General features: G+C 35.3%; 1 protein-coding gene across 1 annotated transcript in view; it reads right to left on the bottom strand.

Annotated features, from left to right (window-relative positions):
- Positions 1–17,573, bottom strand: part of LOC121730697 (neuronal acetylcholine receptor subunit alpha-10-like) — a 70,683-nt gene that overhangs the window by 31,693 nt on the left and 21,417 nt on the right. Inside the window, exons 3-4 of the mRNA XM_042119836.1 lie at positions 8,730–8,884; positions 6,840–7,023 (exon numbers count right to left, since the gene is read on the bottom strand). Coding sequence (XP_041975770.1) covers positions 6,840–7,023; positions 8,730–8,884 — 339 coding nt within the window. The remainder of the gene's footprint in view (positions 1–6,839; positions 7,024–8,729; positions 8,885–17,573) is intronic.

The raw sequence follows: 17,573 nt of genomic DNA, 5'->3' as shown, positions 1-17,573 counted from the left end.
AGCCCTAGCACGGCCACCAGTAGAAATGCGAAAGTATGGACAACTGTGGAGATAAACTTCAGGTAGCGTTCCTATCTTTTTTCATTCCCAAAAATTCAATTAAAATGCCACTTTATGACAGACTCTAGTCCTAAAAATTCAAATAATATCCTACTCTATAACATATACTATAGTCCGTCATAAAGTGGCATTTTAATTGAATTTTTGTCGGTCGCGATTGGCCGCGATAAAGATCGGAACGGCACCTTTAGTTTATGTCCACTGTTTGTATATACTTTCACATTTCTACTGGTGGTCGTGCTAGGGCTATAGGTGTAAGTGGGCTAATACTCCAATAATTGTTCAATCGATTTTTTTTATTACTTCCATAACAGAAGAAAAAACTTTTTTGGACAAAAAAAGATTAACGTCATCTAGTAGTTAATAAAAGTAACATTCCGCGTACTCATACGACTAATTTTCACCCGAACAAGTGTTCACTTGTAAAATGATACACTGTGTTTTCAATAGTGGTTTAAAGCGAAAGGTCATGTAGCTGGGTTTGATTTATGTCAGTATGTGTCGATGTATGATACATGCCCGGGCAGTGGACAGATTTATCACAATGTAAATAATACATGGTAGACCACCTTCATAGATATATTATATAAAAAATGGGTTGTAAAAGCGGTTCACAAAGTGCACTTAAAATAAAATAACATTGACGATTAATCTACGACCTTATTTACTTAGAAGCAGGATCTTTTATCGAAAAAACTGTATTCTCTATGAAGATGGGAACAAATATTAATCGCCATGTTAATGAGGCAGATCGTAAGTAATTTCATTTGATCGAAGAAGCAAAGCAATAAAGATAGTAGAACCTATGTCAAATTTGTACCTCTGTTGACCGAGTCGAATTTTGAGCAGACGTCTGAGTGACTGTACTGTATGACATTTAAAAATTTGGAATGTATACAGAAGACTATCTTCTTAATAGACCGTGCGAATCAGGCTAAGATACAAAAGGGTGATTTCATTCCCATGCCTTAAAAAAACTTGTACCTGAATTAACAGGGTTGACTTTCAAAGATACGGGCAAGTTACTCTACTATGTGCCATATATATTGTAGTTTAATCGTGTGGTTGTCACACATGCTCCATGAACAGTTTCAGCATTTCGCTTCTACGTGTTCGCAATTTAATAACTCCATACAAAATGTTCCACCATTTCAGAATACTCTGTATCCTGTAACGCTTAGTTGTCCATATCTCCAAAGAGATTTTATGTTCAGAACTAAAAGCAATTTCGATTATTTTTTTATAAAATAAGGGGGCAAACGAGCAAACGGGTCATGATGGAATGCAACTACCGTCGCCCATGCACACTCGTAACATCAGAAGAGCTGCAGGTGCGTTGCCGGCCTTTTAATAGGGAATAGCGGAGGGGCGCTCTTTTCTTGTAGGTTTGCAGGTCGAATAGATCTGGAAATACTGCTGGTGACAGCTCGTTCCAGAGTTTTTATAACGAAAATTTCCATCATAAAATATTTAAAATAGGTAATATATTTTAAATAGGTCAAATATAAAACCGTCACTAAAGAAAAAGGAAATAAATATTAAGTGGCTTGTGACGTTAATTTAGAAAGCATTTTAATTTGAAATGGTTTGGGTTTTTACTTTTAGCCAAAGCCAGTGGGAAATTTAATTAATATCACAATATGCGTGAAACATTCATACGTTTGTATTATGTTCGCCGCTAGTCGCACAGAAAATATTCATATAATTTGTGCCATTGCAATATAATCAGGTTATATAAATCAAAGTAAACTTCTAAGGTGAAATCATTCTGATTCCTCATACTAACTAGCTAAAAGCCGAGCTTTGTGAGGGCTCGCGTCGTTTTGCTGCGTGGTAATAATCTTTAAGGCAGTTTTTTTATATTTCAATAGTAACCAAACCTTGACTGACCGATGATAACACATCTACATATAAATAAAAATTAATATGTTAAAGCACAATTAATCATTAGGCGTGATAGTTTTTCCGTAAAGTGTACCACAAAAGTGCTCAGGTTGTGGGATATACTAGGGCTCGCTTCGCTCACCCTGATGACCTAATAGGCTATTTCTATTTTTTTTTTTTATATTATTATGACTAGGTTAAGTTGGAAAACACAGTAATTAATATGAAGTCCATAAAGAAAAGAGTTTGATACAAAATCTGAGCCCCCCTTTGGTGGTCCCCATTAGAGGCGTGGGGGAAAACTTTTTATACACCAGATGTTAAGTTGGAATAAGAAAAATGCGAAAACCGGATCAGTAGTTTTCGTGTGATGCTAGAACAAACATACAGATAGACAGACAGACAAAAAAAACTAAACACATCGTTGGCATAGCGTAGGAGCATTGAAATCGTTCGACAATCCATTATTTGATAAATAATTGACCAATTAAAAATGAAGGAAAAGGTACTGAGGTGAGGGTACAGTGCAGACAAACTATAATAATATATTCGCAGCAAGAGATCGCTTGCGACTGAGCGTTTGCACGGTCGAATTTAGTCACCAGCCCCATGCAGCCAAACGCCGCCCGGCAAAAGTTGGCGGTTTACTTTTGAGTTTTGAGGCATGCGGCTTGAGCCGCATGCGGCGTAGCCGCATTGCAGTCGATTTTCGCCGTGCGGCGTAAATCGTGCGGCTATATTCACCCGTGTAAACCCCGCATTATATGTATAGATGACACTCGTAATTCTGTTGCAGCGAAATTCATTTACATATTCATATACATAATAATATAGAGCCATACTTCTTCCGGGATAATAAGTATCCTATGTCCTTCCCCGACAATCAAATTATCTGCATACCAAATTTCATCAAAATCGTTTCAGCGGTTTTGAGCTTAATGAGTTAATAGACAGACAATCGCACATTCGCAATTCGCATTTATAATATTGGTATGGATTTGGACCGAGCTTCGTGGTCCCGGGAAGGACATAATATATTATAGTTTTATCCTGGATTTTATAAATATTTTCGTTTGATTCCCGAACTAATGACGATTTGTTACGTACTTCTTTAATATCCATCTTAACATAAATAATTATTGTTCACCAATATTTTCAGGATCTGAAACGATCCTTGGAGTAGTGATGACGATGTTAAAAGTATATATTTTCATATTTCCGTACAAGTACACTATAACATCGGTATCATCCAGGTTTTCATGTTTGCTCGGAGTAAAATTTTATTATAACCGACATTTTGTAGGTTAATTTAAATTTTTATCAAAAAGAGAGTTCCGTACATTAATTTAATGGTATTATAATTCACTTAACGTGAGTCCAGTCATTTAATTTATTTGTTACATCCTAAAATATTGCAAGAGCTGCCCACGCCTCGGCGCGCCCGCTCCATTAAAATATTTTACCTTTAAACGAGATGTAATCATAAAAATGCTGTTATAATTTTGCCCACATTATCTTATATCTTTAAACGAGCAATTCTTGTATATATAAATGTTTATAATTGAAATCTCGGAATCGGCTCCAAAGATTTTCATGAAATTTTGTATATAGGGGCGATAAATCGATCTAGCTAGGAATCATTTTTAGAAAATGTCATTTTCATCGAATACCGAGCAAAACTCGGTCAAATAGCTAGTCATAATAATATTTTCCCTGTTTTGTCGAGGCTGCCAAGTTAAAGTGGGATTCGGCCGCGAGTGACGTTAGCCACATACCGACCGCTCTGCAAGGATATGTATAAATGGGTCCTTCCCGTTTCATACCACATATTTTTCATACCGCGGTATGAAACAGTGAAATACTGTTTTTGAATTGCCTGTTTCGTACCGAGGTGCTTGGAGTGGTATGAAACGACGAATTCTTTTTTGGTATGGGTGGATTCGTACCATGAATTTTATTAAATATTTTTAGTCTAATCACTTATTTATACTGACGTATAGAAAAGTGGTAACAAGAAGAAATAAAAAAATATTTTGTATAAAGAAATGTCATTTATTTCAAAATCAAAAAATATATTATCTATCAGATTTCTAACAATAGAATCACAGCTTGATTTTAAATTACACATAGAACTTTAAAATAACCTAACACTTTATAATTAACGAGCTTTTGCCCGCGGCTTCGCTTGCGTTAAGAAGTATTATTATATACAAACTTTCATCCCCTATTTTACCCCCTTAGGGGGAGAATTTTTTAAAATCCTTTCTTAGCGGATGCCTGCGTCATAACATCTACCTGCATGCCAAATTTCAGCTTGATCCGTCCAGTGGTTTGGGCTGTGCGTTGATAGATCACTATGTCAATCAGTCAGTCACCTTTGAGTTTTATGTATATAGATTTTAAATTATCAAAAAGAATATAAATGTACTTATGGTCCGGGAGCTGTCAATCTCAAAAGTGCCCTCATAGAGTGCATTGATTTTTTTGATGAAAATAGATAGTTCAGAAAATACAAATAAAAAACCCGGCAAAGTGCGTGTCGGGCCACGCGCAATATAGGTAGGGTTCCGTAGTACCGCTAGTTTATTTAAATTTTTGTATGGTTGTGACGTGGGAGAGCCATGCTTCGGTACGAATGGGCGGGCTCGATGGAGAAATACCACGGGCTCACAGAAAACCGGCGTGAAACAGCGCTTGCACTGTGTTTCTCCGAGTGAGTGAGTTTACCGGAGGCCCACCGCCCAATCCCCTACCCTATTCCCTACCCTCGCCTGCCCTATTACCCTATTCCCTCTTAAAAGGATGGCAACGCAACTGCAGCTCTTCTGATGTTGCGAGTGTCCATGGGTGACGGAAGTTGCTTTCCATCAGGTGACCCGTTTGCTCGTTTCATATTCTTTGATTTATTTCAATCGATTGTGTTGATCTTTTTGAATTTTTTACATCATCAGGTTTTTTAATAAAGCACAATAATACTTAGAGTCTTTTCGTATACCATCAATAAATTGCCCAATATGTATTTGGTTTCTCTGAGATAAATTTATTTAATTTAAATAATGAAATAAAATAAAATAATAATAATAATATGTAATACTTAAATAATAAATAATAAAATAAAATTAAATAATTTATTATTTTATAATTTCTATAATATGTATAGACATTTTGAGATTGACTGTACTAAAATCTGCGCTGCGGTACTAATCGACTAATTCAAAAAAGGTCTTCGCTGTTTCGGACGCCGGTCTGAAACAGGCAGTTCAAAAACAGTACTTCGTTGTTTCATACCGCGGTATGAAAAATATGTATTATGAAACGGGAAGGACCCGTATAAATAGAGTTATTTGAAGACTGATTACGCCCGCGCCGCGTTCGGCCTATAGGAAAGGATGGTGCGACGAACCGGGTAACCAGCTAGCAGCTACTCATATATTGTTACTATATTTTTTATTGTATCCAGCCAGCCAATTGTGGCGCGGAATTCAGTATGGAACTTTGGAATGGAACAGAGGCGTCGTAAGGCGTGTGGTATGTGGGCCACCGCCTTAGGATTTTTTAGGATTTATGAGTTTTGATACTCAATTTTTACAAATGAAAATTTGATTAACAAAGAATTCTTCCTCTCAATAAAATCCTCTGCCGTCATCCATCAGGAGGCCTCGCAAATTATTATGTTTAGCCCACATCATATTTGGGTCTTGCCCCGCCACTGAAATGGAAGGCATTTGCCCGTCTAAACTAAATAAAAATACGCTTTTAAAAAAGAACAAATTATACATACACGTACGTTGTCGACGACCTCTGTGGCTCAATTGGTTGAGTGTGTGGTAACTCAAGCTGGGGGTCGCGGGTTCGAATCCCGCCGACGGAACAAAAAGTTTTCAATGTTGCCGGGTCTGGATGTGTGTTAAATATGTGTTTAATATAATAAAAATCTTAAACATATTATGTATAGTATAAAAGTATTAAATATATTTCCGTTGTCTGGTACCTGTAACACAAGTCCTTCAGGTACTTAGCACGAGGCCAGACTGACGTGGTGTGAAGCGTCCATAGATATTATTATTATTATACAGCTAAATCTAATAAAACGTGTTAAAAGAATCTTTTGCCCATGAATCCGTAGGAACGTCGTGTTACACGTTTGCATACGCAAGCATCAAATTCTATCCCAAAGCCGAACGCCGATGCAACTGAATTACTGCAGTCGACAGCTTCAAGCTCAGCATCGAATTTATTTTGATTTATAGTATGATTTTTAAAATACTATATGACAAAATCTGATTATATTAGCTGATAGAACGATCTATGTGTTGAACCATTGTACGTGAACGGTGAATGTAAAAAGTCAGTTTATCTGATCTCTCGCCAGTCGTGTAGTTCATCCGTTTTACTGGGTTACGAGTGACAAAAAAAAGAGTACTCTTGTGACCTTGGCACTGTATAGTCACTGCAGCGTAGCTACCTCAGCTACGCTGCATTGGTTTGCTAGCAACTGTCACAGGTATAGAAGGAAGCATGTACGCATGGAAAACATGGATGGTATTTTTATTATTGGTATTTTTGACGTGGGAGAGCCATGCTTCGGCACGAATGGGCCGGCTCGACCGGAGAAATACCACGGGCTCACAGAAAAAAGGCGTGAAACAGCGCTTGCGCTGTGTTTCGCCGAGTGAGTGAGTTTACCGGAGGCCCAGTCCCCTACCCTTTTCCCTTCCCTACACTCTCCTATTTCCTTCCCAACCCTACCCTCCCTTATTACCCTATACTCTCTTAAAAGGCCGGCAACGCACCTGCAGCTCTTCTGATGCTGCGAGTGTCCATGGGCGACGGAAATTGCTTTTCATCAGGTGATCCGTTTGCTCGTTTGCCCTCTTATTTCATTAAAAAAATACCTGGAATCCATCGTAGGTCCACGAAGCCCACTTCATGGTGCACAGCTGGACGTCGAAGGGGAACTGCTCGACGTTGATGTCGCAGACGGACACGTAGATCCCGTGACTCAGCCACGTCACCTCGCCCGTGCTCTTCACTATCACGTTGGTGTTGATCACGGCCGAACGGTAGTTGGGATCTGCGCTGTGGATTTAATAAAAAATAATAATAAAGAAATGGTTTTATTTCTGAATAAATTTGAATCAAATACATTCAGAATGTCGGACTATAAATTACAATTGTTTCCTACTACGTCCGGTTCGGGAACTAACCCGGCGAGAAGAACCGGCGTAAGAAACTTGCACGAGGCCACTTTTTAGCAAAAATATTATTTAAAATAATTATTTAAAAAACCTAGTCATAATCAGCCCTAGATTTATAAATAGGCCGTTATAGTCCGCGGCCTCCGCGGCCTAGGGGCGGCAGCGTCCATAGAGGCTCTGCAGATTACGCCATAGGGCGGTGGAAAGTAAGTGGCCCACTCTCAAAAAATATATAAATTCGGCACTGACAGTGGAAATTATCATCATAAGTCATAACAGCACAAAGCACAAAACCCATATTAATGTAATATTAATAATGTAATAGTGAAATTACTTGTCCGTCTGCCTGTCTGTATGACTGTTTGTTACGTCTTCACCCAGAATATCCTGATCAGATTTTGATGAAGCATGGAGGTATTATAAATAAATCATCTGTTTGAACGGCTGTTCATACATATTGATGTTAATTGCGACATAAGGTTCAATTATTTTAATACTTATGAGAAAGCAATAAAAATAATACAAAATAAATATTGAGGATACTTTAATTAAAGTTTAAATTGCGGTCGTACGAATTGTCGCGCTATTAATATGTATTGGGATATTTTGTTTACTTATTTTATTTTGAGGCAATAATTTGAATCCCAGTATCTTGTTTTGTTTTATTAAATGTAGCTAAAAACCATCGGCTCCAACAAATTTCATGAATTTAGTATATAGGGGGTTTCGAGGGCGATAAATCGATCTAGCTAGGAATCATTTTTAGAAAATGTCATTTTATTTGTGCTTTATCGAATACCGAGCAAAGCTCGGTCAAATAGCTAGTATGAACTTATATCTCATATGTGGCTTAATTCAAAATTCTTCAAAAATTCCAACCAGTTTGTTAATTTTCTACGGTTCAAAACGGTCTATCGCAAACCAGTAGCCTCCCTCAAAATTATCTCCTATCCCTTACTCTATTAATACCTTACTTATGAACTATGTCACAATATGAAATTGAAATATTATGTCGAGATATTCATGATTTGTAACGAGAAATAAGCGGCGGATTTATCATCGAGGTCTTGGAAGGAAGACTTCTGTTTCCCCACTATATTATGTTTTACGTATATGTTTATGCTTTCTGGTCCGGTGAAACGTGATATTATTCTAAACACTTATCCCTCACACTTAACTAAATGGATAGGAAATACATAAATATATGAGAACTGTAGAAAAGCGGTGTTGTTTTAGGTACAAACATAGAGTGATAGGGTTAAATAAGGCATCGTAAAGAGATACGTTTATAAAGTACTAGTAGATGATGCCTATTACATTCATTAGAGTAGACTACTGAACCGATTTGAAAAATCGCGATGAAGTATCAGACTGATGGACAGATAATTTTTTTAATTCTTGCAATTATAATATCAAGTATGATTTTTTTTATTCTAATAAACTTTAACAATTATTGTAAAAGCAATGATTTCAATTTTCAAGCAAGGAAGTGGCATAACCAAAAGAATTTCAGTACGGTAATTAATAATTATAATTATTTAAAAACATAAAGGACCAACTTTGTTCGTATGAAATGTATCAACTTACTTATTATACAGTATGATATCGGGTCTCCAGACCCTCTCGTATGGTATTCTGATAACGCTGATGCCGTCGAACTCGCTGGTGTTCCATCGCAAATGGTGGTCGGTCCAGATCTGTGTGATCCAGCAGTTTGTCGTCAGCAGCTGATCCTTCTCTTCCTGGAAAACCACTTCCATCAATAAATCGTACCTTGTCTATACTAATGTGGGTTTTTGATATTCCAATTGCCACCTGGTGCCGCTATGTAGCCTTTGGGTCTATCGTGTCAAACTACTGTCATATGTCACGATATAGCTATCGTGTGTCACGATAATATGTGTATTTGACACGATAGACCAGATTACATAACGGCCTGGTGGCAAATGGAATATCAAAAACCCCTCATTGTAAAGAGAGAAAAGTTTGTTTGTTTGCATCGAAAATGCTGGGTCGATTTTGAAAATTATTAGCATTGACATAGGAAGGAAAATGTAATATTTATGCGGGATACTGTTTAACGGGTACAGGGCCACGTGCAAATTTATTTTTTTATAAAAGGTTCTGATGGAATGCGATTGCCGCTGCCCATGGTCTCTCGCAACGTTGCGACGCATTTTTAAATGAGACATTCAAATTGAAGCAGGCATCCCGAAATTGCGAGCGAGAAGTCTGTCAATTGAATGTGTATTTTCTTATGTACCTAGGTACTAGGTATGTAAATAAAGTTCAATTTTACATGGCTCATTTGAAAATACATTGCATCGACGCGTCACGTTGCAATGTAAAATTATTCTTACACGAGAGAAGAGGTGAAGTTAAGACGCGTTGTTCCTGGGCCTTTTTTTTTATCTATGGACGCTTCACACCACGTCAGTCTGGCCCCGTGTTACAGGTACCAGACAACGGAAATAAATTTAATACTTTTATATTTATACTAAACATATATTTAAGATTTTATATATTTATTTATTTGTTCCGTCGGCGGGATTCGAACCCGCGACCCCCGGGTTGAGCTACCAACAGCCCACCAACTGCGCCACAGAGGTCGTCGTTCCTGGGCCTTTAAATACTCAAGTATTGACACGTTTCCTAGATTAGAAAAACCTCAAAAGAAAACAGTGAAAATGGTTAACGAAACAGTAAAACGGGTATCTACTCGTCATTATACCTTTTGTCTTTCTCTATATTTTTTTTTTATTTACCCTTAATTCTTGCCATAAATAATTTACCTGGAAAAATTGATAAAAAGAAAATTGTTTTTTACTGTCACAAATAATATTTTAATATAAAATTTCCAAGATAAACGTTCCTGGCGGCGGTATTCGTTTAGCGGGACCTTCACCGTGCCTAATGGATATTTAAAAAGGTTGATTCGTAAGATAACAAAGTATAACCGAAATTATATTGTCCTAAATATTGTTAATATGCTAGAAAAAATTAAAACTTTAACATTTTAATTGGATTTTTATTAATTATACTAGGTACTAACTAGGCTATGACTATGCTAAGACTATAGTTGGTATCACAATACGCATTTAGTTTATTTTGCCTTCCTCTGGCCCTGCAAAAAAGCTGCCGATCTGCCGACTTACTGCTTATGAAATGGACTACAATTTACTTTATTACTATCAACTTAAGTTACAATAGCACAAAATAACACAATATACAAAACATATAAATATATTCTGCATTAGGTAACGTCTTCAGCTAGGCTTGAGTAGCTATGTGTGCCTACTGCTAGATAAAAGGTCAAGTCTTTGAATGAGAAAAGTTTTAAGTGCAACAAGAAATTGTTTCCCAGCAGTTTTCCACGCAGATGAGTAAATTTCAAAATGTTGAATGAGTTACAAAACTTCGTTCTTGTGACTCAATTCGTTTTAAAGTGGTTCTTGTGATTCAATTAGTTTTAAAGTTGGCTTTAGTGAGACTTGCAATATGGTGTTATAATAGTATTGTTTACATTTGGTAATAGAAAAACCTTCATAAAAGTTCCATGTGCTATTACTATATTACAATGTGTTATAACACAATATGGTATCCATTACAAATACCAAAAGTGTTAGCCTGTCTTTCTTTCTGTTACCTCTTCAAACTTCATAGTTTAAGCCTCTGAAACGAATGAATGTAGGAATAATATGAACGATTCCCGCGCTATGAACGAACGATTATGTAGCGCTCTACGTATGGTTTATAAATAAACCACCAAAAAGTTTATCCATATAAATAATTGCCATAAAAGTAAAAGCTTTAAACATTGGTTTTATAATTATTAATATGAAAGATAGTCGAGGCGTTAACTATAAAATTATATTGTTTCATTAAAAGTTTGAGTGCACTCTGAACATTGTGTTTCAAACAGCTGTCAAAAGCAAATAGAAAACCAATTTCTATTTTACTGAAAACCATTTTTTAAGTTATTTAGAAGTACACTAAATTAAGTCTGGCTAAAACTATAGGAAACGAGTTATTATTACTATTATTTTACTAGATATTATTGAATGGAAGGACATCATAATATTACAATTTGGAATTAAATCAATCGACACTTTTTCCATTCTTTCAAATTATATAATTCTTTTTTTTTATTTATTTTGTTTTTGTTTAAACATTAAATAAATTAAAAAAGCCAATTTATTTCAAGCTCTTAACAAGCCAATGTATTTCATTCTTTTAGGCGTTATTACCTGAAAAAGAATAATATTTTTCCCCGGTTCCGAGTCACCTTGTACGAATTCGGGAGCAAAAGAGCAAAAATTTATTTGACATTGTACTTCAGTAAGAATCGTAGTTTCGCACAAACGCCTAATGATCTTCTTTTCGTGTTCTATTTTCCACTTTTCCGTCATCGCGATGACAACTGATTAACGGTTGGGTGAGTTTTTAATATTGTGCTTATTAAAAATGGCGACTAAAAAGGAGATGGTTAATAATCTTTTGAGTCTTTTACTGAGAAGTGAGATTTCGTCGCAGGTACGTTTATTAAACTAATAAGATGACGCCCGCAACTCCGTTGCGCCAAAATTCGTCTATCTCGCGGGGACCATACTTTTTTCTGAGACAGGAAGTATACTTTTTCCTTTCCCGGTACTAAAAGTATCTCTTTGTGTGAAGAGGTAACAGACAGACACACTTTCTCATTTATAATGAAAGTATAGATTTACGTTTACTATAGGTCTACCAGAATCTGATGGCAAAATTTGACGGCAGATTTTCAAAAAATATCCTTGATCGTTAGATACATTTTTATATTTGCATGTTTCACACACAGAATAAGCCGCTATAAGGAAAAAAAGGATCAAAATATTTTATTCCAACTACCCCGGTATTCAATTTAATTCAATTTAACTTTTTGCTATCAGATTCTGGTAGACCTATACATTCGAAAGCCTTTAGAGATAACAATTGAGCGTTCTATTATCGTCCCATATGATATTTTGTCTACAGACTACAAGTTACAACCCACGTCTCAAACGTGGAGAAATAAATGTTTATAATTAAATTAGAATTATATTGTTAATTTTACAAATACATTCGTATTGTTAGCATTTTTTAATAATATTTTGGAAATATCAAGTAATTTTAAAACCGTTTAAATGATTTAAAAAATAATAGAAAACAATAAAACAAACACCAAAGATAAAATGAACAGGTCTAATGATATAAAACACATTATTAAATATAACACCTATATTTTAAAGTTCACCTCTCGGACTTTAAATAATGACGTAGTAAGACTAAATAAATGAAAACCCGGAGATGAGATGAGACTTAACAAATTGCGGTCTACGAGACTTACTCGAGGTAAGAGACTCCTTACTCAAGCTAAGTCTCACATTAATTTTTTATATTAATTCTTCGTGCCCGCTGAAACGCTATCCACTAGAAAAAAAACTTTGCAATTAAATTTTCAAATTAGGAAAAGCAATCCAACTTGCATTAAGACTGTTAATTCAATATGTATCTTTTTGTGTAATAAATAAAGTTATTTTTTAAACGGTCACTTAAACAGTGCGTTAAATGCATGTACGCATTAGAATTTAGATCAACGCAAAACGTTGCAATGTAAACTATCCTTTATCCACAGGATCAGGATTTATAAGGAGTCTAAAGGAAAAAATCTTGAACTGACAAAATAAAAAGCATGTAAATATGTTCACAATGTTGAATAAGGCACTATGAAAGTATTCACCAGACGTTTCTTAGGAATATATTATATTATTATAACGTAATTTATAACCCGTAATAGTCGTAGTTCGAAAATCAAGACGAACTGCTAGAGGATTTCGATATTCCTACGATTCGGTTATATTCGGTAATGCTGTTATTGTGTGTGGCGCAAAAATGATTTTTTCGATAAAGTGAGGCGGTAGTAACGGAAATGTCTAATATCCCTCAGATTTACCACACTTATACTCGCTTCCGGCAGAATATTTCGCGGAGATGAGTTATTTCATGTGTATAATTTCCATTCATACACATCTTTTACATTATTGTGATGATATTGTAGTATGATAAAATATACAATTCTATAATGTAAGTAAATAAGTACTTACTAATAATATAAAATTTTAATAATAATATTATTATTATTAAAATAGTGTATGAATAATGAATGGAATCCTTCTTATTAATACTAGTGTAGGTCTGCATGTCTGTTACGAATTGGACCAATTCGAATACAATATATTATATTTTGAATCCCAGGATAGAACATAGAAAATATTCCGGAAAATTTACGCAGTTCTAGCGAGATTTAAAACATCTAAATACAGTCATACAAGAACAGTAAAAACTTGGTCAAACATGTACTTAAGTTTGTAATATGTACTTAACTAACCCTAAACCCTCATCTCATAGCATTTATTTGTTGTATTAAATATGTTTCAGTAATCCCAATCTGCTTCACATTTTCCGCTCAATAAGCATACAAAATTTATGAAAAAGAGGTGTTATATGTATACGATATTATGTTTACCGACGTGCCAGTCTCGCTCGGCTGACGATTATGTCACATGATCGGGGATTTCCGATCAAACAGGAGCCTAATACGTTAACATAGGGATAAATCGGTATTACAGGCATAATAAAAATACAATAGTTTAACTTATTTGCGTTCTTGGAAAACAAACTCGTGAAATACAGAGATTTTACGTGTGCGTTACGTGACACTGCTCTCTAAAGTTATCTGAAATCACACCTGTGTGTGCGTGTGCTCGATTCGGGCCTACTATGAGCATTACCACAGTGTAGATAAATAGATCTCATGTCTATCTATTTATCTACACTGTGGCATTACCGTATATTATTAATTTATACTTTACCAATATTGAGTCGTTTTTCCCGACATAATAATATTATTATGTATACTTCGTGTACGGCGTAATATGATTCGATATTATGTAGAGATGTTTATGCTTTGTAATAGATACTCTAATGTGAACTCGAAATTACAGAACTTCGTTCCAAAAGCAGTGGACTGTTATTGGAACGAAGTTCCTTATCGCGCGTTCGGCGTAAAGGAGGCTAGACAGAACGATATTTGACCTCGACACATTTTTATTAGTACCTGCAAGGTAGCGGCAGAGGGCGTTGATAGTATTACTGTGCGTCAACTAGATGGCGTTTTTTTGGGAATAAACTGCGACGTGTTGTTAGTATTCCTGGACGTCAATAGATGGTGTTATTTTATATTTTTTGAGTGTATAATGTATATGTATATTGTATACAGGTTTTTCGAACATAAGAAATAACTTCGTTCCGTTCGGGTGTTCCTTGACACCTCTCAATTTTTTAATTCATGTAAAGGAGTATCACGAAAACGGGCGAAGTTATAATAAGAATTCAAAATAACAATTTTTTTTAATATTCTTAGTTGTAGTTGATAAATAGTATTAAAATGAGAACGAGTTAAACCGTAGGAGCTCAGGCCATAATCAATAATAGATTCGCCTAGAGCATTATAAAGGTTAAATAAGTTTTTGTAAGACATATTCCATCTAATTATGGAAAATTTGGCAAGGATTGCTCTTAGCTTCATACAAACGCTGTCAATATGGTCAGTCCACAGTGTTGAAGGGTCTGTTTGTTGTGTGATGAACATATATGCATCATTTTAGTTTTTTTTGGGATTTAAAACAAGACCTGAGTCGTGTGACCCTTTGACCAAACTATCAAAGTCACTCTGAAGCTTTTTAAGAGCAACATTAACGTCCTTATCAGCAACAATCATACATGTATGATCGGCGAATTGGAATATTACACAATATAGTATGACAAGGATGACATTATTAACATATCCCAAATAGTGAAGTGGGCCCAATACCCCTGAGCCTGATAGACCCCTGAGCAGTACCCTCTGTTACTAGGACTTCATCACTCAAGCTACTGTCTACCTTCACGCGGTAAGATCGATCTTTGAGATAATATTTGCACTAATCCAATAAAAGGCCTCTTATACCGCATTCTTCCAGTCTCTCTATTAGCTTTTCATACCTTAAGGTATCGAAAGCTTTTGTATAATCAATAAATACCACCAGTACATGTAGTTTGTTACTAAGATGACCATTTAAAAGATTCGTAAAGGCAGACAGTAGTTGTGTAGTACTTTTACGTGGTTGAAATCCATATTGTTGAGCATTAATTACACCATTTTTAGAGAAATATAAGTGAATTTTTTGTGATAAGTATTTATCAATTATCTTGTCAATATTTGGGAGCAATGTAATGGGACGGTAGTTGTCATAATCAAGTTTATTTCCTTTTTTAAAGATGGGCCTAACGATTCCGGTCTTCAGTTCTTTAGGGTAAATCTTATGTTCGATGCATGAGTTGATAAGCTTACGGCCGTTCCCAATATTTGATCTATCTCTGGTTTTGCCCTACTAGAGATAGGAATAGCTCACATTAGACATTAGACACATATATTTTATGTCAATTGTGAGCTATTCCTATCTCTAGTAGGGCAAAACCAGAGATAGATAAAATATTGGGAACGGCCGTTAGCAATCACGGGAGATATATTCTGGCATATGTATTTAATGTCTATTGCTCGTATTTGATCAAACCCAGGCGACTTGTTGTTTTTAAGTGATAGAATTATTTTTGAAATGTCTACCGGGTTTGCTTTAGGAAGAAAGAAGGAATAATCAGTCGATTTACAATAAATGGATAACTGTAATAGATTTTTGTTGCATTGTTGCATGTTTTTGACAGCTGTGGAGAATTTTTTTGCCAATCTATTGGCTATGTCAATTAGTTTTATAGTACTAATTCCGAAAGCGTCTAACAGAATGCGGTCTACAGTTAATTTCATCCTACCTGTAAGTTTGTTCAATATGTTCCAAAGTTCTTTGGGATTGTGTCTGTTTTCGTATGTCTCTTTGTTAATTTTCTCGTTTTTAAATTTTAATATTAGTTTATTTGCGTAATTCCGAGCTTTATTGTATTTTAATTTAATTATTTGTGTCCTTTAACCATTCGTGAAATAATTTGTCTCTACATTTACAAGCTTTGATTATTTTGCCATTTATCTAGTTATTGATAGACCTTTTTTTTATGAAATAATTGAAGAAATTGCAAACGAGCAAACGGGTCACCTGATGGAAAGCAACTTCCGTCGCCCATGGACACTCGCAGCAACAGAAGAGAGAAGCGTTGCCGGCCTTTGAAGAGGGTAATAGGGGAGTGAATAGTTCTTGAGTACGGGATCTTGCAAATATGTGATCGATATAAGTTTTAGTTATACTGTTTATAGTGGAGGCGACGCGTGTGTATTGCGATATCCCGCACTCAAGACCATAACTGTGTCCTACACAGTATTTTTTTTTTTTAGTTTCTTTTGTAATTTCATCGTTCATTTTAGTTTTTTTTAATTTCATCGAACATAAATACTGCAGCACACAATAGTGTGCTGCAGTATTTATGTTCGATGAAATTTTTAGTTTTTAGGTCTATATTTACATCACCGAGCAGAATAAGGTCCATATTAGTATCTAAGCTACATAGAAGAGTATCTAGGTCTTTTAGAAATAGGTGTTTACTGGAATCAGGAGGCCGGTATATTGAGACCAAATTAACGGAGTAGTTACCGCAAGTGGTTACGTTTATAATAATGGATTCAAAGTGTAGTGATTTGTTTTTTAAAATGAAGGTTTTATATTTATTATTTATGTATAAAATAATACCGCACCCTCTTCTGTTGTTACGTAATTCTGTACACATTTGATATCCGTCTATGCTAAACAAGCAACTTATGGAGTCAGAAATATTAGCCTCATTTATGGCAATAATATCGATTTTAGCTTGACTAGAGTGTATATATTTTTCAAGGGAGTTAAAGTTTTTAATTAGGGATCTTATGTTAATGTGCTTGCAAAGTAGGTTAAGTTGGTTTAGGTTTTTAGGTATTTTGTTAGTAAATGAGTTAATATCGATGCAGTTAGTAATTTCAAGTATATTAGCCATTTTTTTATTTAAAAATATTGATCTGTGCAGTGAACGGTAGGCAGTTATTTTAGTAGTAGTTTTTTAATATCATCATTTGTCCTTAGGATAATCGGGCGGCCATTATCTTCTTTTTTGACGCGTATGATTCCTTTTTTACACCAAATATATTTATAGGTATCTTTAAGTTTTTGTTTTGCATTCCAAAGTAGGTTTCTGTTACAGGCTGTCAGTGCTTCTCTGATGTAGATTCGATCCTTGCCATTTTTTGAGAGGCCTCTGGTAACACGTTCTCTACCAAAATTGTTGCTGATTTTGCAGAATTTACCCACTGATTTTGCATGTTTTCAGATTTAAAGGCAACTATTAGCTTACCGGGGCTTTCTTGAATTCCGGATAGGTACGACACTTCTTCGATTTCTACGG

Source organism: Aricia agestis, chromosome 9 (genome assembly GCF_905147365.1).
Source record: "Aricia agestis chromosome 9, ilAriAges1.1, whole genome shotgun sequence".
In the NCBI taxonomy this organism is placed as follows: Eukaryota; Metazoa; Arthropoda; class Insecta; order Lepidoptera; family Lycaenidae; genus Aricia; species Aricia agestis.
The sequence above is the reverse complement of the archived record's forward strand: the minus strand, read 5'-3'. Positions and strand labels throughout refer to the sequence as shown.